General features: G+C 39.3%; 2 protein-coding genes across 8 annotated transcripts in view; one reads left to right on the top strand and one right to left on the bottom strand.

Moving 5' to 3' along the window:
- Positions 1-22,487, top strand: part of LOC311445490 (uncharacterized protein) — a 217,933-nt gene that overhangs the window by 184,033 nt on the left and 11,413 nt on the right. For 4 of the 6 annotated variants that reach the window (XR_014698439.1, XR_014698440.1, XR_014698441.1 and 1 more), the window contains one exon: positions 2,590-4,060. The exons of the other annotated variants lie outside the window; for them this stretch is intronic. The gene's annotated coding sequence lies outside the window, so the exon portion shown is untranslated. Of the gene's footprint in view, positions 1-2,589; positions 4,061-22,487 lie in introns of those variants that run through there. 6 annotated transcript variants of the gene reach the window in all.
- Positions 1-22,487, bottom strand: part of PREX1 (phosphatidylinositol-3,4,5-trisphosphate dependent Rac exchange factor 1) — a 183,338-nt gene that overhangs the window by 15,122 nt on the left and 145,729 nt on the right. The window contains exons 18-34 of one of the 2 annotated variants that reach the window (XM_084537672.1): positions 19,850-19,998; positions 19,162-19,247; positions 17,878-18,014; positions 17,285-17,456; positions 14,951-15,138; positions 14,003-14,164; positions 13,236-13,446; positions 11,784-12,042; positions 10,603-10,809; positions 7,600-7,688; positions 7,160-7,242; positions 6,441-6,531; positions 4,561-4,689; positions 4,071-4,112; positions 2,070-2,287; positions 1,125-1,224; positions 341-484 (exon numbers count right to left, since the gene is read on the bottom strand). In XM_084537672.1, the coding sequence (XP_084393798.1) occupies positions 341-484; positions 1,125-1,224; positions 2,070-2,287; positions 4,071-4,112; positions 4,561-4,689; positions 6,441-6,531; positions 7,160-7,242; positions 7,600-7,688; positions 10,603-10,809; positions 11,784-12,042; positions 13,236-13,446; positions 14,003-14,164; positions 14,951-15,138; positions 17,285-17,456; positions 17,878-18,014; positions 19,162-19,247; positions 19,850-19,998 (2,467 nt within the window). Of the gene's footprint in view, positions 1-340; positions 485-1,124; positions 1,225-2,069; positions 2,288-4,070; positions 4,113-4,560; positions 4,690-6,440; positions 6,532-7,159; positions 7,243-7,599; positions 7,689-10,602; positions 10,810-11,783; positions 12,046-13,235; positions 13,447-14,002; positions 14,165-14,950; positions 15,139-17,284; positions 17,457-17,877; positions 18,015-19,161; positions 19,248-19,849; positions 19,999-22,487 lie in introns of both variants that reach the window. The other variant, XM_084537671.1, reaches the window with a different exon arrangement.

The following is a 22,487-nucleotide window of genomic DNA, read 5'->3' on the forward strand; positions in this document are numbered from 1 at the left end:
AAGCCCCAAGCAGGCGTATCTTGTTCTCATGACTGTGTCTTATTCTAATCTCCATACCGTACTAGATCAGACTGTCCATATAGCCCTGTATGTCTTTGTGACACGAAGCTTTGCAGGAAGGCATTAAAAAGCCCCAAGCAGGCATATCTTGTTCTCATGACTGTGTCTTATTCTAATCTCCATCAATCCTCAGATCTTCCCAGAACACAACTATCTGCTTCTTAAATATGTCTGTATTTTTCAGCTGTATTATGTTAAGAGTTTCATGGTCGTTCTTTATTTTGGATCTTTTAATCTCATCTGTTAGCTTATTTTTCTCAAGAAAGCTTTTTATAGATACCTTTTGTAAATAGCACCGTGTGTAGTTTCAAGCTTCCCCCATTTTGAAACCGAGAAGGCAGTTTGGAGAAGTAGTAGCTGTCAAGATAAAAGATAACCTTCAAGGACTGACGACTTCCTTCGATGTGGTAGAAGACATGAGTATCTGCAGAAATAAAGATAAAAACACTTACTGTATTACCACAGCAGGCCAAATCTGAAACTATTGCTGCCCGAGTTTGTTAGATAATCTGATGACATTTCACATCTCTGCCATTAGATGAATATGGGAGAACCTTTACTGAGAGAAAACAGGTTCTGAAAGATTATCCTTAAAAGATGCAGCTAGCATGATGCTTGATGCCAATACAATAAATGTGGTTAACAATTCCCATCTTATTTTATGGCATCTCATAGTCAGTAAACATGGGGAGAGATCTGGCAAGGTGGGACAGAGGACACAAGAGCTGTAGAGGGACAGTCCTTCTACCTTTTGTAGAATGGTGACTTACAAATATCTGTCAGGAACTGTTCATCATCTGTCTTATCTCCCTACATGTGAAATCACGTCAGGTACACTGGCACAGACCTAAATGCCAGAACATGCCACAGGCATCCCATGGTATCAAAATCCTTGCTTTTATGTTGTGTGCTTGCAGAGGAAGCTGAAGGAATGCAACAGTGCTTCAGAGAGGTTGCTGAGTACTCTCCGGGTTTGATGTGGTCTGTTAGATTTATAATTATGGAAAATGTAGCCTATAAAATAAACAAGATAAAAGACCTCCAAAGAAACTGAGAATACTCACTTGCTACAAGACTTTCATCCATTTGCTTGAAATAGAAGGCAACTTTGTCCAGTTCAGTCAGAGTGACCTGGATGTCTTCCAGCATGGTACGCTCCTCCTTCTGTGGGGCAAAGAACCAGATACAAATAAGTCACCATCTGCCAGAAGGAAATCAATAGCAGGACAGTATTGTTGTTACTGGTGTGATTTGCTTCAGGAGACCTAGAGCAGAACACAAAGCTTTCCACTAACTCCACCCCCCCAAGGTAACTACTGATGGCTCATTAACTTTGTGATACAAGCTTAGCTACCCTTTGCTTGGATGTCACTTGATATGATTCACAGAGAGTAGAGAGGTTGAAGCACTGAATAATTTTGAAGATGTCTCTTTTTCCAATCTTTACCCCATATCTACAAATGTGAAGAGCCTATCAGTTACTGTGAAATAAATGTTCTTACATTCCGTGCAATGTGAAAGAAGAGTTGTTCCACACGTTCAATACATGATGTTTTAAAAGTCAAAAAAAAAAAAAAAAAAGACCTTCTCCTCCTTCAACATGGTGCCTTTAGCTTAGGCTCAGATCACTGCACCACAGAATTGTGTGAGAGATACACTTCAGTCCATCTATTCTATAACAACAGTCACCATGTGAACAAAAGTCTAGAGTTTCTTGTTTGGAACTCTGAATACTCAGAACTTTTACCTACTTGTTGAAATGTGTGATTTCACCAGAAGAGGGCAGGCCACACATGCTTCAACAGCAGCTGAGGAACTAAATGCAGCAACATCACTCCAAATATAAAAGCAGTTTGCTTCTGACAGTGCTCTAGTGTGACAGCCACAGTTGCTGCAATGAGAGCCTCAACATGCTGCTTGAACAAAGGGCTCTGGCTGGGTTGTGAGTGGCAGAGCAGCACACATATAAATGTGAACAGACCCAAGGGTGTCACAACTCTTCAACTTACCACAGTGGGGGAGAGCAGAGACTGGTAATTCAGTAAAACACCAGTGGCTGCTATCTGTTCCAGCCATTTTCTGCTGGCATCTCTGCTGCTCTCTTCATATTCCCCGTTGTTGTTGTATCGATAGTTGAGAGCAGCCAGTAACTGCTCTGAGAAGGTGCAAATAGCAGCCACAAGAGATTGGCAGAAGATGGAATCACGCCTCAGCTGTAGCTCAGTATCTGCAAGAGAAGAGGAGAGATGCACAAAGTCATGAGAATACTCACTGCTATTGTAGTATTTGTGTGCATAACATTTGACTTCTGCTATAGCTTTGCACAGACATAACAGATAACCTCTTCTTGCTGCGTGCCCTGGCTGTAGAGATAAAGACAGCATCAATGGGAAAAATTTGCTGAAAATTTTCCAGGCCACTTGACTCTTTATTTTACTCTGCCATCTGCTTGCTCATTCTTCTGACTGGGAAGAGCTGTAACTCCTTAGTGCCATATCTGGACTGATTCCCTTCTTTTTATGTTTACAGAAGCAAGAGAATTCATGAAAGAGGATCTCTGCCATTACTTCTCTCCTGGGCTATTAGAGATTCATCTGCCCCTCATCCATCTGTATTTCATGGGCTTCCCATATGCTTAATGCATTAACTGGGCCTGCCAGTAGGTTACCAACTGGTTTATGTTTCCTGGGAGAATTTCCCGTGTTAACTTTGCTTCCAGTCAGGCTGCCAGGCAGCCACACGCTGGTCTAAGCAACCTCGTCATACTTAAGGGGATTGTAGGCCAAAGAGGAACATGAATAAGTGAAGAGCTACTTTCCAGGCTCCTCCAACAGGCACTGCAGTGTTCCCAAGAGAAAGAAGCTGAAGACATCATTCAGAGGCTTTGAAGATCTGGATTATTTTTATGGAGCACTGACCACAATAGACTGACCAATAAAGTCTAGGCCCTGGGCCCTGTCTTCAACTGAAGGGCAACCACTCCCTTCCAGCAGTACGAACTGAACTTATAAAGTAAGGTAAAAAGAGCTTAGAACTGCCCTCAGGGTTAGCGAATCCCTGCTGCCCTAAAGCTGGCATAGCCAGTTCAGTGCCATCTGCTCCCCCATTCTTTCCAGAGGATACCGGTGAAATCACTGAGGGCATGGGGCATAGGTAAACACTTATGGACTCACTATAGCTGTTGTCATTACAAGCAGCCTTTATGGACACTAGACTGACACTGCAGGCTGGTTTTGACAGACTCACAGACCAGGACTGGCAGGAGCACAGAGGTGATTTAGAGCCGTGCTGATCTAACACTTTCATTCTATGAAAACATGAGAATCAAGCTGTCACAGTGAAATGACGACAGCCTATTGCAGTTATTTATTACCTAATTTTCAAACAAAAATACACCACGCAGATATTTCAATTATAAAAAGACAGCACATTCACTCCTGGGAACAGCCTGTCAGTTGATCTGTGAGTACAACGTTTTGTGCATGTTAACAGATTAATGGTGTCTATCCACAGTGGTTTTAGGAGCTGCCTGCACATTTAGGTTCTTCGTGTCCTCCTGGCTGTAATTTCAGTATACACAGTCCCAAATCCCTAACATGCCTGCTCTGTTTAGAAAGATGTCAGTGTCCATGGTCTCACAGACAGTTGTGCAATAGGTCTCATTTTTGCTGCATGTTCTCACCACAGCAGGAAACAGTAAAAGCCATCTGGGAATGCGGGTTGTACAAAAGAAAAAAGGAAGACAGAAAAACAGTGCTTGTGCAAAATCAATGGCAAGCCAGGTGACACAGCAGCCTACACTGTAACTGAAACAATGTAAATTGAAGAACAGATGTCAGATGCATGAAAAGGCTGCCAAAGATGCAGAACACAAGAAATGTTTGCATAAAATGTCAGGACTAAAGCTAAATGCAAAGGAAATACTACTTAGATGTATGCACATGCATTCACAAAATGTTCTGGTGGGACCATGTATATACAATGTATTGCAACAAAATGATACCCCTTACCTGTGCATTTTAACAAGGCCAAAAGCAGCTGATTCTTCCCATCTAAAACAGTGAAGAAAAGGAAGGCGCAAGTCAACATGATGCCAAGGTAGATTTGATTATATTTAATTAACAGTGTCTTCATCTCCTGCACGGTTATTTCTATGTACTATAGTAGTCCTTTCACAGATGTTTTAATGACAGAAAGACAAACAAAGTGTAAATCAAAGAATTTTACAAGCTAAATGCTCCATTAACTACCAGGAATTATTGGAAACAAATTGTGTGGATGAATCCTGGAGGAGGTGACTGCTGCCCAGTGCTTTGCACTGAGTGTAAACATCGGATTCAGCTATCCTCTTCCAGTTCAACCAGGTTTAGGACTATTTTCCCTGTTCTTCTTTAGAGCCCAGTACAGTGTTGTTACAAATTAATATAAAATGATAAATGGAACTGCTAGACTCGATTAGATCAGGGCTATCTGATACCAAACTTTTCCCCATTTACTGACCTTCCACATGTTTTTGTATGATTTCAACAAGGTTCTTGATGCGCAATGGAAGGTTCCATGGATCTTCTTGAATGCTGGCTTGAATATTATTCCGGCACCTCACTGTGGTTTCTTCCTTCTGCTTAAATTCTTAAAAAAAAAAAAATGCAGTTTGTTGGGCATTGAGGAAATGCTATATAGCTGAGAGTGGCTTTTGATTTTGAGTATCAGTAGCAATAACTGTCAATGAAAGAGGTTCTTAAGTAGATTTAATGCAGATGGGGAAAAATAAAGACTACTCCTATAATCTAATCATCAGCAGTCTCCCAGCATTGTTTACAGGACTGTGAACTAAAAGGTGTGTACCTGAGTGATGTGCAAGCTGAAGCGAGCTCTGTACTACTCACATATCACGGAATTACCTTCTGTTTTCTGTAACTCATATTTGATATACTGGCTTGCATAGTGTATCTAAAGTTTGGGGCTGTGCAGAATCAGATCAGCTTTTTGGCTGCAGCATTCACATCCCATAATACTAATGAGAAGTTATGAAATATTCTGCTTCCTTTCACCTGATGTCAGCTAATTATTTAATTACAGAACAGGGGATCTATTTTTCATGACTTTGCTATGTAGCTAAGCCAAAGAGCCCATTGTTGGCAATAAAATGTGTAAGCAGACAGAAACACAGTGCCAAATAACTGCTCATGAACAGAACTGGGACAGCATTCAAATCTACATTTGTCACTGAAAGGCATCTATGGTAGCTGTTGAAGAGACACTTTGGTCCAGGTATTCCAGATGTAAGCAGGGCTTGTCTGTTCCTTAGTGTGATGAACGCGCAATCATCAGTTAACTTGAGTTAACCTAAAGACTCTCCCAGTGCAATTAATCTAGTTGTAATAAATGAAGCTCCATTTAAGCAAAATAAAATGAAGGAAGTGAACACAGGGTGTCTGTTATTTCCTCATTTTATTCCAACAGTGCATGGAAAGACTAACAGATAATCAATGTAAGTGTAAATGTGTTTGTAAAGATAAGTTCATGTAAAACAACTTCATAGAAACTAAAAAGAAAAGAAGAAAGAAACTCTACTTTAGTTTGCCACTGTAACTTAAAAACAGAGTTTGTGAAAGGTTGGGAAGCCCATGGCTACAGCACCTGAAGTATATTAGAATAGTAGGAAGCAGTTCACATTTCAAGTGGGAAAGGAAATGCAGCAAATGTTCAGAAACTAAAGCCTTGTGTATTTCAGTGAGAGAAGAAACCACATCGTGGGCCTCAAAAACATAAAGACAAAAGTCTCATCATACGCCCTGAGGAGAAGAAAACAGGGTATCATTTGTTTGCTCTCTATGGGAATCAGTTTTCAAAATAAGTGTCATGCGATGATGAATTTACTCTATTACCCATCTGTGAAGAAAAGCAGAATTAAGCAAACTCAGGCAGAAACTTTTGGTGCCTCAGATGTACAGGGGACAGCCCCTCATCAGCTTCTCAGTGTTAGTTTACCTTATATCTGACATATCTCTACCTTGTACCTTTTGAGATACATCTCTGTGTTCATATCAAAGGATGAATCTGGAGACTTGTGAAAGAGCTGTAAGGATTCAGTAGCATATAACAGAAAAGTGTTTTGTTTGTTTTAGTTGGAATTCATGTAAAAATGACCCTTTAAAGATGCAAAATTTCTGTGGCCAGACATGGCACTTGCCATTAGAGTCACAGAATATCCCAAGTTGGAAGGGACCCACAAGGATCACCAAGCCCTTCTCATAACATAAAACTGGATAGATTCACAGTTAATAACTCTGTGTGGCCATATGGCATGTGTACATTCATGCTAATCCCTTAAGTCTTAGAAAAGTGCATTACTAAACATATTCAACCTTTTTCTTTACCTTGCAAACTGTGGTCCATTGGAAAGTGCTTGGTTTCTTCAAAGGCCTTAGTTATTGCTGATCCTTTTAGAAGTGCATTGATTGCATCAACCTACAGTAGGAATATTTTCAGTCAGCGTTAGAATGGCTTGTGGAAGAAAATCTGAACAGAACTCTTCTGGTGTCTTCAAAATGCTGAAGTCATTACACTATTTGTATTTTGGAGTAATTTCTCCTTCATTAACAAATAGCATTAAGGCTCTATAACCCTGAACCTCAAGAGCCCCACACTGAATGTTAACATTCGGCACAAACAATGATCTACATGCTGATGAGATAAAAACAATACAAAAAGTTCCTCTGGTGCTATACATCTATAAAGACATCTGTTGGCTAAGCTTTGAGGGCTCTCCTGAGATCTGTAAACATGATTCATCAAGATTATGCAAAGTATTAGAATTTTGCTCATCTTTTCCCTTCTCCATCAAAGATTTCTTCTCTTTAATCTAATGCTTCATACAAGTCAGTTCAACGTTGCTTACATAACTCAAGGCAACATGAATGCTGACTAATTTCTTCATCAATCTGTCATACAATGTGTTTTCTTACACTGTACTTCGAAATCTTCATAGTGTTTTTTTTTTCCCTCATAATATGATTACATTAAACAATCAGATACTTCCAATTTCTTGTGTTGGCATTGATAAAAAGAAAACAATGCTGTGTAATACTTTATGTACCTGGTTAAAAAGGTGTTCCAGGCAGCCGTGAAGTTTATCTTGTTTGTCTAAAGGAATCCTCATATCACTGGGAAGCTCATCTCCTAAGAAAAGAAAGATGAAAAACTTTTAACTGTCTTACTAACATAATCTGTGATGAGACCACAGGTGATACAAGCGCAACTTCATACTAGAGTGGGTAAAAAATGATTGCTGCTTTCTCTCTTATTCTTAAATCAAAATACTCAGGACTTTTCACACAACAAAAACGTTTAATAGCTCTTCCATCTTCCAAATTTACTTTGGTTCTTTAGAAAAAGAACAAATCTCTATCTTTTCATAGTCTTATGATTTGTTCTGATGAAACCACATTTGCAATTTAAACATGCAAGTGCTTATAGTCAGCAAAAACTTGTCACCTCTGCTAAGGAGTCTGGAATGTTACCTGTGCATATACTCACCTGATCCCATCTCATCACTGCCCAGGTAAGAGCTATTACTCCGTACACTGGTGTATGACAACACTGAATCACGGTTACTGTTACATTCACTGGAAAAAAAAGCAAAGGTGATTGAAAAAAAACTGTCCTTACACCCAGTCTATGATACATGTATACCATCATCATGTTTTTATTAACACTGCAATAATCCCCATGACAACTTCTCTTATGTGCACACAAAAGAAAGCCTAATTACTTGCAGAACAACCATTAAGCAAGGCCTCACAGGCTGGCATCGTAAAAGGATATCTTTCTCCATTTGTGGTGACCACTCAATGCTTAATATTGTCTGGATCCTATAAATAATGAAAATACATTTCCTGCCATGACCTCATTTGGGCTGCATCATTAAACTTTTTCTAGGAGCACAGAGTAGGGGAGAAATAATTAAACTATGAGTTCAATGAACTCAGCAGTCATTACCAGTTCTTAGGATACCACAGCATCCAGATCCAGCATAAACTGAAGCTGCAGTAGCACAGATATTGAAGTTGAGACAGACATTTAAGGGATCTATACCGTTGGAAAATCAGGCATAGCAGATCCTAAAACTGCTTTGGGAAGCCAAACAGTCACTTCAACTGTCTTCACGCCAATGCTGGCTGATGCATACGTAGAAAATTGTAGCATGAATCTCTCTAATGTTCAGTTTACACTAACAACAACGTATAAAAGTTATTAAAAAGGCAATGGATGTCAGTCTGTGCCACCTCCACTTAAATTACACACTTTTAAAATACATTTTATTCCCCCTTGAATAACAATTACTTGCAATATATGCTTAATTGCCTGTCTAATAAAGATAAGACAGAATAATCTTTCTCATCTTACATTTATGTGTATAATTCTGAAGCAAGTGACAGATCCACATACGGTGTTTTTGATACCACTTTGTTACTCAGAATAGATTAGCTGCAATTATAGAAACCATTTAAACTACACAGTGTTCACAAATGGGATTCCTATTAACAATGAAAGAAATACTTCACGTTTCAATAAAGCAGCTTCAGACCACATGTGTGAATTTAAATCTAGCACAATGAATAGATAGCACAGATCTCAACATTTTAACTGCTGGTTGTGGTCCTTTACTGACTGGATATTTGCTGTCCTTAGAGATGTTCAATATCCAACTGCACAAGGCCCTGTGCAACCAATCTTTGTCCTTTTCTGAGAGAGAGACTGGACCATGTGGGCTCCAGATGTCCCTTCCAGTGTAAACTATCCTGATTCTGTCATTTCTTCATCCTGATGACTGTAATATATTAACATTTGCAGCAGTACAAAAAAACACCGGGTGAAGAGTCATGCCTGTAGCAGCATGAAAGTTTCAAAGGTGCATCGTTCATTCAGGCTATTCTAATCCTCCTAACTCACTATAAAGTCTTTTTACTCCTTTGTGTAGGGAAAGCCCTTTGGCCTTACTATAAATGTCAAAATGGCCTATTAGAGATATAAAATTGCAATGGTCAGACATGATTGCAACTTGTTCCATTTCTTGAGAAGTTAAGTTTTCAAATGTTTCCTCCCAGGAAAGACAGACTTGGAGTGTGTGAGATTTTCTTCAGTAGCAAATATTCCAGGAGAAGCAGTAGTCAATAATGTCTCAAAAACAAGATTTAGAGACACCTGAATAAACATTTGCCTTTGTGGTTTCAAAGGGACATTAAAAATAAAAATAAAAAATGAATGCCCATTTCTGTTTCTCAGTGGCTTAATCTTCTGGGAAAATTTTTTGCAGAATTGAATGGGAAAAAAAAACCTTACAATAGCAGCTATTATAAGACCGAACAGTCTGCAAACCGTGCTGAACTTCTGTAGTTCACAGTTACATGGTATAAAAGGGAAAGTCATATTAGACCTATTTATTTTATTTTATTTTATTTTATTTTATTTTATTTTATTTTATATTCTAGAAGTGTTGGTATTTTGGCAGTTTGGCATGGTATTTGGCATTTTGCCACAAGAAAAGTTTTTTTGTTGCATTATGTCCTCTTGGTAGTAAATGTAGTGAAATAACTATAGCAAGTGTGAATACTTTGCTAAGTAAATAAATTTTACTACAGGATTACTGACTGACTGGAAACTAACATTATTTCATATATTCAAACTCTGGAAGACTAGTTCTAATCTTTAAGTAGGTTAGGGTGTTATTTTCAAGGGACTAAGGTAGCTGAATGTCTGATTATCTGGTGAACATATGGTGGTCACTCAGGAGAAGCGTGGATGGCACCAGGGATGACACTGGATGTCTATCTGGAAAACCTCAACCAAGAGTTCCAGGATCTGTGAAAAGCCAATCAGGATATATTGAAACTTGTTCTGAGGGTCATCAGATCAGCAGAAATCTAGCATCTGCTGAAGATGTCAGGTCTTCTGGGTTTTGGTGTTTTCTCTCTGCTGCTCACTGTGATTTCAAGCCTTATGTGAGCAGCACATTTCAGCACCAGGCAAAACTCAGCTCAGAGAGAGAATATTAGATGTACTTAAAGAAATCAAGTGCAGCAGCCTCTTACTTATGTGCATCTCTGCTTACATAATTAAGAGAATATAAAATTCCTAGGAAGCTCTGAGGACACGATGTCTTGCTAGAGAACCATCGAGAAAGGCACCACACTTGTGCATGTGTACCACACTTTGGAAACTGCAGATTGATACCTGCCTGTTTTATTCATGCAAGATGTACTTTCTGGTGTAAACAGTGGATAATATGCTCTAGGAAAATAATCCTGATCTATCAATTTGTCATTTACTACTACAACATTGAGAGAAAATAAGAGAAACAGAGATGAGGAAAAGAACCGCAAGTACTACAGCATAACTTTAGCAAGAGTTCATGTTACAAGTGTGTTGGTTTGAGTAGAAAAACAGAAAGCCCTCGTGCTTGTTGAATCCAGACGTGTATTAGAACTTCAAGACATTATTTTAGTATGGTAAAAGTGACACATCTTTCTTCAGACTAACCTGTATGAGTCTCTGAAACTCATTGTGTCATGTCCTGAGTCTTCCTGGTCCTCCTCTGAAACTTTGAAACAGACCTTCTTGATGCCACCATGTTCAGCTTTGTCAGGATCACTCTCTTCTGTTCCCAGGGAAGGTGGAGATGTCTCCTCAGTGGATGGTGGCTCACAGGCACCACCTTCTGTAGGTTCTGTTATGGTGGACAGAAGTCTGCAGAAGGAAAACATTTGGTTCTCAGGGACCGGTAAACAGCCTCACAAATGACTAATCCTGGAATTCAGCTACGTGAAATCAGAGGCAACATTGCCAGTATTTGTACCTGGACTACAGCTATGTAAAAGTGTGAGATCTGAGAGGGGTTTGTTGAAATCTGTTAATCTCAGTTCACAAAAACTCCACTTTCTGCAGATAACTCTACCTCCATAAGGTACAATTTAATTATTCTAACAATGGCAAGGGCTCTATTTCATATTCAACAGTCTACACTTTTCCCATCTCAGGCACTGGGTTTCTCCTCTGGGGCACTGCCTCAGCTCACAGACTCTCCCCAACAGCTATTGTTCTTTCTGAAGTATGTTTGAGCCAAGGCACCACCACATGCTTTCTGGTCAGCTGAAGTTTTCATGCACAATGGGCTTTTTTTTCTTTTGTCAGTGAGAAGGCTGGAAACAGCTGTGGCCTCATCCCACATCAATCACCCCTGCAGCACCTGCTAGCAAAACCCTTCCAGTTATGCCCAAGACACAGACTTGAAAAGGGGGAAGGAAAACATAGGTGCCAAGGAGAAAGCTGATAAAAATCACAACTTTTGTTTAGTCTGCCTTAGGACAAGCAAAACTGCCAGGCTAGGCACTCTGTCCGTTCGGAGTTCCAAAACGACTGTTGGAATTTAAGACACTCTTATCTGAGAATATAGCATATATTAAGCAAAACAGTGGCTTCTATAGGAGCAAGGGGCAATAATATGTATACTATATATATATATATACACACTGGTGGATCTCCGTGGGGTAGGTTTGACACTTCATAACTAGCAGCGAGCTGTAATGCAAGTAGCATGTGAATACGCAAGTATAATAAAGAGTAGAACAGTCAGGGCCAATAGGCATAACGAGGTTTCTGGGGTTAATGCCTCTGTTTTGAGAGTATTGATCTCTGCAGTGCATACTGGATTCTTTACTCACTTATTTATCTGAATGACATATTGCTTCATTTCCTTCAATGCAATGTCAAGTTTGTTAAAAAGGTGCAAGTATGAGTCCTGTATCTCCCGATCTTCCTGTTTGAGTAAAAAACTGAGTCCCCTTTCTTCCTGACTTGTTCCTCCATTCTGCTGGCCAAAGCTGCCATCAAGATCTCCATCTTCTGGGGTCAGGCATCTCCAGGATGGTGCAGCCATAGTGGTGATGCAATGTTGAGTATACGAGACTGGATTTATGGTACCTACTAAACATTAAAGGGTCTAGTTAGTATGGCTCTCATGAATTTCTGCAATCCATCATAGTAATGCTAGTTTAGGGTACATGGAATTTTAATAGGAAAAAAATAGAATTTCACATAATTATTTTATATAATTATATTTAATGACAAAAAACTTTTTTTTAATTATTTTTTACTTTTTTATTTTTCCTGGCATGCCAACTAGATATTTTGAATTCACTGGAGTCCAGAAACAAGTTAAATTCTGGGAGTAATGACAGCAAGTGTGCACTCCTATCCTATCCCTATTGTCTGTTTGAATATCCAAAAGCATTTGTTGAAATGTTAATGAATTCAAGCTCTCAGGAGTTGGTCTGTATTATATTCCAGCATTAAAGACATTTCCATACACATGCACACACATACAGAGAAATAGGATGATGTCACTACAGAAGATAAATAAAATACTTTTTCATTTTAAAATGCTGACAGTTGTGGTATGGTCATATTTAAAATACTGTAGAATTTTAATATCCTCAAGCAAGCAGGGCTTCTTTATTGACTCATTTTGAATAGAGTCAATGCCATTTCTTCAGTAGATTGGTTAGTTTGCACTTCCCTGTGTCTCTTCCAAACGTTCCTGCTCTCTGACCTTGTCAGACAATGAATCAGAAGCACATTATGTGAGACCATGATGAGGAAACGTTGGAACTCTAATGTTCAGAATGAAGGATAAGTGCTATGCAGCAGCTGTTTATCAGAAGTAGATCCCCTTGACAGAGCAGAGACGTCCAGCTCCAATATATGGTATTTATTTAGTAATGACAAAAGGAAATGGTATTACAATCTGATTGACCTGATATTTTCCACCTGAATGCAGCCTCTTTTCACAGTATGGAACTACTTTTTCTAGCACTATTAGCCCTCATTTACTTTTTCAGTCAGTTCTGCTAAGTCCCCAGACACTTAATTATCAGGATATGATCACACTGCTTAGTTAGTAGAATATTTGACCTGAAGCTTTTGTATGCATAAAGGCATTTTACCACACTATTTTACCACACAAGCAGGCTGTCATTTTACTACAATATTTTAAGGAAGAAAAAAGCATACTGGAGAGACTGTTCCTTTGGAACTAATTTTGACTTTGCTGAGCAGTGGAAAGACACAACTTTCTATGCAAATAAAATCAGTGTGATTTGAAAATTAATTATCACCTTGTTCTGGATCAAGACCAATAATAGAGGGTTTCCGTCCAATGCGAATGCTGAATGACCTCCCTGCTGAGGTAGTGTTTTTGGGGTACGATACCTCCATGAGGTTAATATGGCAGTTGGTGGGGCAGAAATCCATGCTGTTGAGGGAATGTGGTTCCATGATGGCTTGTTTGAAGGCTGGGCTCACCTTTGTCTTCAATCCATCTGCAAACTGGGAGAGATAAAGCAAGCATCTGCTTACTCACTTGCAAAAAATTAGGTTGCAACACAGACAATCTCTTTCTCTTCCTGCCTCCTATTCAGATTATATGATTTGCGCTGCAACTGAAATACCACATTCCCCATAAAATGCCTATTAAACAGCAAATGAAAACAATTAGCAGCACTTTCTAGGGCCCTTTTTTCAAAAAGCTCAGGTAACTACTGCACAAAAGACCACACTTTGTTCACACTTTGACCCACTGTACTTATGTTCATATACATAAATACAAATCATTCTGTTCATGCCACATTTATACACTGATGTGGTGGAGATAAACCTGCAATAATATTTTCCAACTCAGAGCTCTGACAAGCTGAAAAGAGTGGTTTACAGATTAAGTCCTTTTTCTTAGGAACTTGCAATTTGATTAACGTACATAGCTGTTTTCATGCCACGAGGACACCTATCTGTAAACAGTTTGGATTCACTAGTAAAGAATACCATAATCCAGTTATCAGAGTTAAGTATTGTTTTGAGACTTCACCAATAACTAGTAGGGTTGTACCTCTTGGTAGCTCGCAAGTCTTCTGCTAATGCTTTCCAGCTTAGTGTCACAGATCTGCCGGAATTCATACTGGGGCATGGTGGCCACTGCACTGCTTAGGGATATAAGCCTTTTGCAATTCCTTACAAAGTGATTGTCTTCTGCAGCAAAGGCCTCTAAAATCTAAAGAAAAAGACAGGATGTCAATTATACGAGACTTGACAGTGAGGGGAAATTCCACTAAATAAATGGTAGATTCTGTATGATGACATGGCTCAGTAAAGCTGCCTTCAGAACAAGTTGCCTTTATCACCACCCAAGAACCATTTTCATGTCTAACCCTCAGATACATAAAACACCTCTGAAAATTTCAGAACAACTAATTGCTCAAAATATCCACTGGCACTATCAGAGTAACCTGGCTCAGGCATACTTCCATTTTCATGGAGCATAACTATAATGTTACTGGGATGTGGCAGAAACATTTACCATTATCTTATTATTGTATATAAATGGATCAAGATACTAGACATTGCTGATTTCCAACAGCAGCACTTCTACCTCCTTCCTTTAGCAATCCATCCGGTCCATCAGATAGGAAAAAGCTGCTTGATTTTTTTTTTTCCTGAAGCAAAGCAAATTCTTGCCTGAAAGGATTAAACTTCAGTATCAACAAAGAGTACATTACCAGACAGAAAATAGCAAGAGTTCCAAAGCCTTTAGTTTCACAGAGAGGCTCCACTATCTCTACCTCAACAGCTGAAACCCAGGAAACATTTGCTGACTTGCCCATACCAAACAAGAGCTAGTAGGAGCTGGTGCACTCTAATGAGGAAAGCTCCAGGCAGGTTTGAGGAGACCATGTGCTGCCTCATCCGAAGTGTCAACCCAAGTACCAGAGAAATGCCTGTATTATTAGCTTCCCTGTTCTGTTTAGGAGCAGAGATGACTATGTACATGGTCAGGTACCTTTGCGGTGAGACTGAAGCAACCTTTTGGTTCCACAATCTTCTCTAGAACAAAGGATTTGATTCCTGCACTGCTGACATACTCATATACCACCCCATGCTCCAGGTGGGTGTTATCCACAGTCAAGCTAATGAGAGGTGTTTCTTCACCAGTGATCAGTGGAGAGATGATGGTCTGCTGTATCTGGGCTGGAAACAAAATTAAGTCAAAAGAGGTGTTTGGCAGCACAATGAATACAGGCATGCATGGGGAAGAGAAGTCTGGTGAGGGCTATCTAATGCAAAGGCTCAAAGACACAACCGTTGGCTCAAGGAGTCTCTGAACCACGGACTGCAAGAGGCTGGGAGAGTGTTCTGAGGGAGGCATTTACTGTTGGCCACTATTGGAGACTGTAGTAGAGGTTTAGACAATAACATCCGTGTTCGGATGTTCTTCTATGTGTGCATGCGCACATCCATGCACAGGACACCCCCCTTTTAGTTCTGTTCAGCATTCGGACACACAGTCCCCAGCTGAAGCTTTCAAAGGGAAGAAAAATATGTTAATCTTGGAGTCTTGTTGTCTGTAACAACCCTCTGGAAGAACGCCACTTTTCCATCCAAGTGTTGGGAAGTGCTCCAGATGCATTTTCTGTGCAACTGTAAGACTGAGATGGCAGGGCAGGGCGGGGTTGAGGAGATAGCATTTTTAAACACAGGCAGTTCTGTTGTCACCAGAGAACAGGCTTAAATTCTAGTCAGACTGAGATTTGCCAGATGACTGCTGACATGTTTTAACCAGGGCACTGCTTTTCCACTGTGGAGCTGCACTGATGGCCATCAGCCTTGCAGGCTCACCGGGCCATACCTGGTATTTCCACAGGTGTGCAGCTGTTCTTAGGGAAGTTGCCAATGGCATAGAGTCCAGGCTCAGTCCTTCAGAGTGAATCTGGCTTCAGTGTTCTCCCCCAATAGCTACACTTCCAAATAAGCTCACAGCATGAAGGTAGAATAGTATTTTGTACGAATTACACTTTTCCAAGTTGGAAGACATACTCTCCCACCTTTTACTGATGCAGCGGTTAATATGTTCTGAAAACTTCCTCCAGATCAGAATTATTTAAACAGAGTTAAATGCAGTTACTTCCAGACCTTCCCCCTTTATCTCCCGATGTCCATAAATTCCTGGTTTGTCAGGGCTAGCAAATGATTCTAAAACTGCTGCACGTGAGCAAATGGTTCTAAAACTGCTCTGCCTTTCCATCCCAGAAACTGTCTCTCTTGTAAAGACCAGAAGGGACGGGAGCCGTTTCCTTTTGAATGGGGTGCAACAAAATAAAAAACATCAACAGTGCTTGTTGGGATCAAGCCTGAACCTTGCTAGGATCCTTGTTTTGCCAGTGTATAAACACTTCTGCTTCAGGCAAATCAAATCACTACAGCAAATGAAGATTAGGGCATTAGTATATGTTACATAGGTTATCTACATCTGCCTCTCACAAGCTAAATTGTGTAAGCCCTGAGATGTGCTCACAGCTTTGCCTGCTTTGTTTATAGGTTCTGGTAAGAATAAGCATTACGCTTGTTTGGGATAGCCTATAGCAGAAACCACACAGCTACCATGTCAAATTGAGGAACCTGCTTTACCATCACATTAACCTGGTTTTGTACCCTACCTAGCTCTGTGAAGGCCAGTTAACGATATACAGATCTAGGTAAGAGTCTCCTGCAGGCTGTATTGAGTAGCTTAACATGTAGTGGCATATCAATTACTACATGTGGCACAAGAGAGGGCCTTGCTCCATGAAATTGTTTTTCCAGTGGAGTATATGCTGACCCAGCTCTGTGACACTCTGTAATTATACTGGTCCATGGCTTGATATCAAAGTTATCAGCTAAGTAACTCCAGTTCGTTCCTACCTAAGCATGCAAGACCCTAGTCATTTACAGTGGGACCAGGGCTGTAACAGCAAATAAAAAGCAGATAGAGCAATAGATTTTTTTCTCTATCAAAATAATAGATTGATACTTATAAGGGTTCTCTAGGGCACAAGCAGGAAACAGACATCTAAGAATCCACTTAGTAATTCTAAAATCCTGTTTTCTGTTCAGGACAGAGTACATGCCTTTAGAGAGTAGCAGGGGTACAATTTCTGTGTGTATCTCATTTTTTTTCTGCTCCCAAGTAAACTGCAGGATAGGGATACTTCTTTTGGCAGACCTCATTTTATTGCAAAGCTTTACCAGCACAAGAAATATTCTAAAATAATTGTTACACTTTATATTTCTACTGCAGTTTTTCTTCCTGAAGCTCCCAAATCTTCCCTAGGTTTCCTTCTCCCATACGAATCTTTACCTGATTCCTGCTGGCTATTTTGAAGGGGATCCACTTCTTCACCTCTTTCCAGTGAAGAGTCTTCTTTGCTGGACCCAGGATGGCTGCCATTCAGATACGCACTGGATGCTGCTTGCTGAACTCTGTCCTCCTCAGCATCTTCATGTGTTCTGTACACCCACTGGTACAATCCCTTTCAAGAGATACAGGCCTCAGCTCTGACCTCAAAAAAATGCTCGATCTGTATATGCTTGGACTACAAAGGTGAATCTAGCTTACAGTTTTATATCTTCTACGTTGGCTGAAATATCAACATTGTCCCAGTGTCCCTCTGAATTTCAGACAGTATAAAGTCTGCATCATTATTTGGATGCATTTCTAGTCTTAGCAAATAGTTAATAGTATTTAGTAGAGTATGAACTGACACACATACTATTTGCAGATGTTTTTGCAACTGGGGTTTACTGTAATCAGCTCCCTCGGTTACACTAGGACATTGGCATGGGAGCAAGTTGAAAGAGACTTGTGGAAGTTGCTTTTATGAATATTTAGAGAGAATAAAAACACAGAAGGGGAGGAATTAATGTACTTCCTTTGAGGTTTTGTATTCATACCAGTACTTCCTGTTGTCTCATTCTGTATGCTGTGAAGTGCTCCAGAACTTCCATATAATTTCCATGGGATGCATTATTTCCATTGACTTTCAAAATACACTGCCCTGGATGAAGGCCTACAGCTGCAGCCTCAGACCCTGAAAAAGTGACAGCAGGAAGTTAGACAGTAAAGCCATCTGTCTATGGAACAGAAAGCTGAAAAGGTTAGGTACTTATTGCAGGAAAGCTTTGTTGTATGAGAAAAACATTGTGTGTCTATCCTTCACATTTTCTGTAGTGCTGGGAAACACAGACTCCCCCAGCCTAAATGCATTCATGCTAGAAACTGAAAACCCTGTGGGAAATCATTTGGGCCCTTCTAGCTTTATGCTTACAGTAGGTGAGTTCTTAAATGTGAACCGTTATATATGTTTCAGTGTGTTGCACTTGAGAGATACAGAATATTTACGTGTTATGGAGTTGGTCAGGGTCTAAGAAAAAGACTGCGATGTATTTAAAGCTACATTAAGTCTAGAATGCAGTAACAATTTCAGTGGATTTATTTCAAGTTCATGTGAACAACACTCAGATAACAAATCCAGCTTCTAGAAATCTACAGTTAAGGTGACTAACTTTTTTCAGGGCACCATAGGTTAAAATTCCTAGTTTTATCCCAAATGTGATTTGTCTTTTGTTAGCAAAATCCTAAGAAAGGAGAATCTAGCTAGCTAGTTCAGTTATGGAAGTAGTAAATATCTGTCAAACTGTGTTTTCTCCTTTTAAAAGGACAATGGAAGACAGTTTGACCCTGTTGTATATTGATAATTTATAGCAGTATAAACCAATGTAAAGGGAGATTTAGTCTTCAAGCCTTATAACTTAATCGACATCAGAAAATTTGTTTTTGTCTGTCAGAGAGCTGATCCCATAGGACATTCACAACTACAATGATCCAAACCAGTAGAGAAACCAGTGGATGACCAGACAAAAATATTGAGAAAGCAACAGGCAGTATCACACCTGGACTTTTTCTTAGCCACCTCAGTTCTAAATGTTTGCTCCCTGTGACTGTAAAGACATTTCTTAGTGGTCTTACAAGAAAGTAGGTTAGGGTCACTAGGCAAATGCATTGTGGAATCAAGTTCCTTGTTTTGTGTTTATGGGATTAGTGACCCAATAAATTGTCAGGACTTGTTTAGAATTTGTTTGACAGAGAAGCCCGTATTTTGCTTAGTGTATCTACACATACCCTTATATAGATATGCGTATGCACTCCAGCTTAATTGTACCAGTCTTCCTACTTACCTCTTCCTACTGCATGAACATATGGTGGTGCTGCTCCCCGTATCTGAAAGCAAAGAGCTTCAGGACAATCTGGGATTTTAATAATCCTGCAGGTAAATCAAGAGGAGGCGAAATAAACATTAAATCAGTCTGCTAGATCTCTAGGCACTTCTGTCATCATTTTCTGGCATTCACAACCATGTTTTGAAAAAAAAAATGTATAAAGAAAAGCACCCAAATAGTTTAGAAATAAATAAGAAATAAAGGGACATTAAGATATCATCCATTCCCTCTCCATTCTTCAAGGCAGATGAGAGATTTTCTTTGTAAAATTTTATTTATTTTTATTTAACTGACTTAACATTAGCCGAGGATCTTTTCTACTAAAACTACTAGAGAAACATCTTGGACTAGCATTCAGCATCAAGTGATAATTTCTATGGGAAATTTTGGGATTACATAATCTAATAATGCACAAGACATCAGCAGGGTCGAGCCTCATTATAAGATATCATAATGGATTGAAAAAGATGTATGGACTGATATAGTTACAGACATCCAAAAATAAACCAAGCTTTAACAGGGTGGAAATTGCTCTCACTTGGACATATACTAGAGTCCGAGAAGCTCCACACTTGAGTCAAAATGACAATCCTTATGGCTCAGTTCTGTTTGCGCACAAGCAGGCCAAAAGTTAACCTGCACTTACTCTTTTGATTTGGTGGCTACCAGAAGCCGAAGTGGCCTTCGTGAGCAGAAGGACTGGTTTAAGATGGTTTCTACTTCCAAAAATGGGCGTAGGAAGACTAAGTCCTCATTGATGGAATAGATTTTCCTTCCTGTTTGCAGGCCAGCCATCTGCAAATGAAACCAACACCACAGAACACTTTCATGATTTCACAGAAATAATTTGCATCATCTCTGGAAGTTCAGGCTCCAAGGTGTGATTTGAGAGGTTCAACTACTCTCTCCTATAGCAGTTCCTAGGATTACAAATACTGTATACATGCAGCATAGGTTCATCAAATCCTTTGTCAATCACCCTAAAAAGTTGGCTGAATTTACAAAAAAAAAAAAAAAAGGAAAGAAAAAAGGAAAAAAAAAGAGAGATTTCACTTGCATAAATATTCCATGCCATGGATATATCTTCCTTTGTACTTTTCTGCCACAATTTTTTTTGTTTGCTTTTAACAGGGGACTTGAGTCTAGGCTGTGTTACTCAGTGACGTACAGAAGTGACATCCTACAACCTACAGGTCAGAGACAATGAACCAAGAGCATAGTTTTTGACCTCTAGCTATGCAAAAACTATCTATTACTAGTCACATAAGTAAATGTAACCTCATTTTAAGTGGTGGTAAAACCCTGCCTATGCTTTAAGTGAAACGCTGGCTGTTCATCAACCTAAATAGCCACAACATTTTCATTTTAATTCCTAACTTTTCCATCTAACTTTAGACAGAGACAAATCCCCTGTTCTGCACACCGGGCAATAACTTTAAACTTCTCAATGATCTGTATCAGTTAAAATGTGACATAGCAGCATGTAGACTGGGTACTAGGTTACTGAGGAAATATCAAACTCACTTTAATGGAGTAAAAATTAATAAATTAAATAAATATGAATCCGTGGACCCAATTATTAATCCTTTCTCTATTAGTATTATTTCCCATTACATTAAGGTCCAGTAGCTGGGCTTTCTTCTAAATGTGACAAGCCCTTTTCCTGTTCTGCCTGGAATCCATTGACAAACTTCTTGACTGGGAAAAAGGAAGTTTAAACAGTGCTACATAAATCTCCCAGATATGAAACTTTATCCAGTAGCAAAAATGAATCTGGAAGCGTACAACTGGAAAAACCTCTTGACTATGCCTATTCATGGCTTGGCTTTTCTAATATATATTTTGCAGTCTTAACATCAGAAATAAGCTTACCTACAAAAACCTATACTTTTTTTTTTTCTCAAAATCAAAGCTATTAAAAGGAGAAACTACCCAGTTCTCTCCTGGGTTTAATTCTCAAGCTTTCTACAGTTCATAGCATCCTCTTGTGTACCTGCATATAACATTTTTCCCCTGTCTTCTTTTGTACATAATAATCTATAAAATGGGTAAAATGTATGAATAGAAGTAGGGATGCATTTTAACTTAGAGTAGAATTTTACAAACTTTGATTTATAATTCAGAGGAAATGTCCATGCTATTTGCAATTAGAATCACGGAATCATTTAGGTTGGAAACAACCTTGAGGATCATCAAATCCAACCATTTACTTAAACAGGGGGTTTATTATAAAGTAATAACTATTAAATATATTTCTGAAGTCATTATGTTTTAGGCCTGACTTTCTCAAAGTAGCTTATGCACTTAATGTATGGGCAGTTAGCTAAAATTTTTGCATATCTGCAATCATTCTACCTGTGGATTGTGCATATGGGAAACATACCTGCATGCATAATCATAGTAAATCCACGAATATATGAGGTACACAGTCCCACATCAAACCCTACAAACCAGTAACTGTCAGAAACAAAACCTGTTACTCTCTTGGGATATAACTAACCAGGCCAATAAACAACTGACAATGTATCTCTTTATGGTTAAAGACCTGCAGCGTCTCGGCACTTGTATTCTCTGACTAATGGATGCTCCTTATGACAACTCAATGCAGTTGTCTGGATCCAGGCCACTGTTTTTCCCCAACACCAGCAGCGTGCTATTTGCTATTCATCTGTGTGGCCATTGGCCAACTGGCTGCTTGTTGAACACGCTCTGCTCAAGCACCAGACATCTGCTTGTCAGTTAGCTGTTCAGAGCAAGATGGCAACCACACCACCCAGAAGGATAATCTTTTTTACTGTTGTTTCCTCCTGATAGAGTGAGAGCATCATTCATAAACCATATGCAGGCTTAAAACTGGTGGGTAAACCCAGCTCTAATTAACCTTCAATGTTAGGGCCAAAATTGAGAAGCTGAACCTCAGGTGAAGAGTTCCCAAACTGCAATTTAAGTGTCCTGTCTGGACAGGAATTTGATGTTCCCACAATTGTTCTGTTAACAATTTTTAAACACAGTTTGGTAACTGCTTCTGCCATAGGCTCATTAAACAGTTTCTAAAAACTCTTGAGAAGACAAAAAGATGCTAGTACTAAGAATAATAATGTTTGGCAGTTCTGATTTAAAAAAAAAAAACTAAAAGCCATGTGTTGCACATGAAAGATGTTCAGTGCTGTGTGCCACCACAATCTGTGCATGACAGATTTGATCCTAGTATATTAGGAATGAGAAATCACAATCCTAAAGTCAAAACCAATGTGTTAATCTTGAATAAATCCATGCAAGCAATG

This window comes from Aythya ferina (assembly GCF_964211825.1).
Source record: "Aythya ferina genome assembly, chromosome: 16".
Classification (NCBI taxonomy): domain Eukaryota; kingdom Metazoa; phylum Chordata; class Aves; order Anseriformes; family Anatidae; genus Aythya; species Aythya ferina.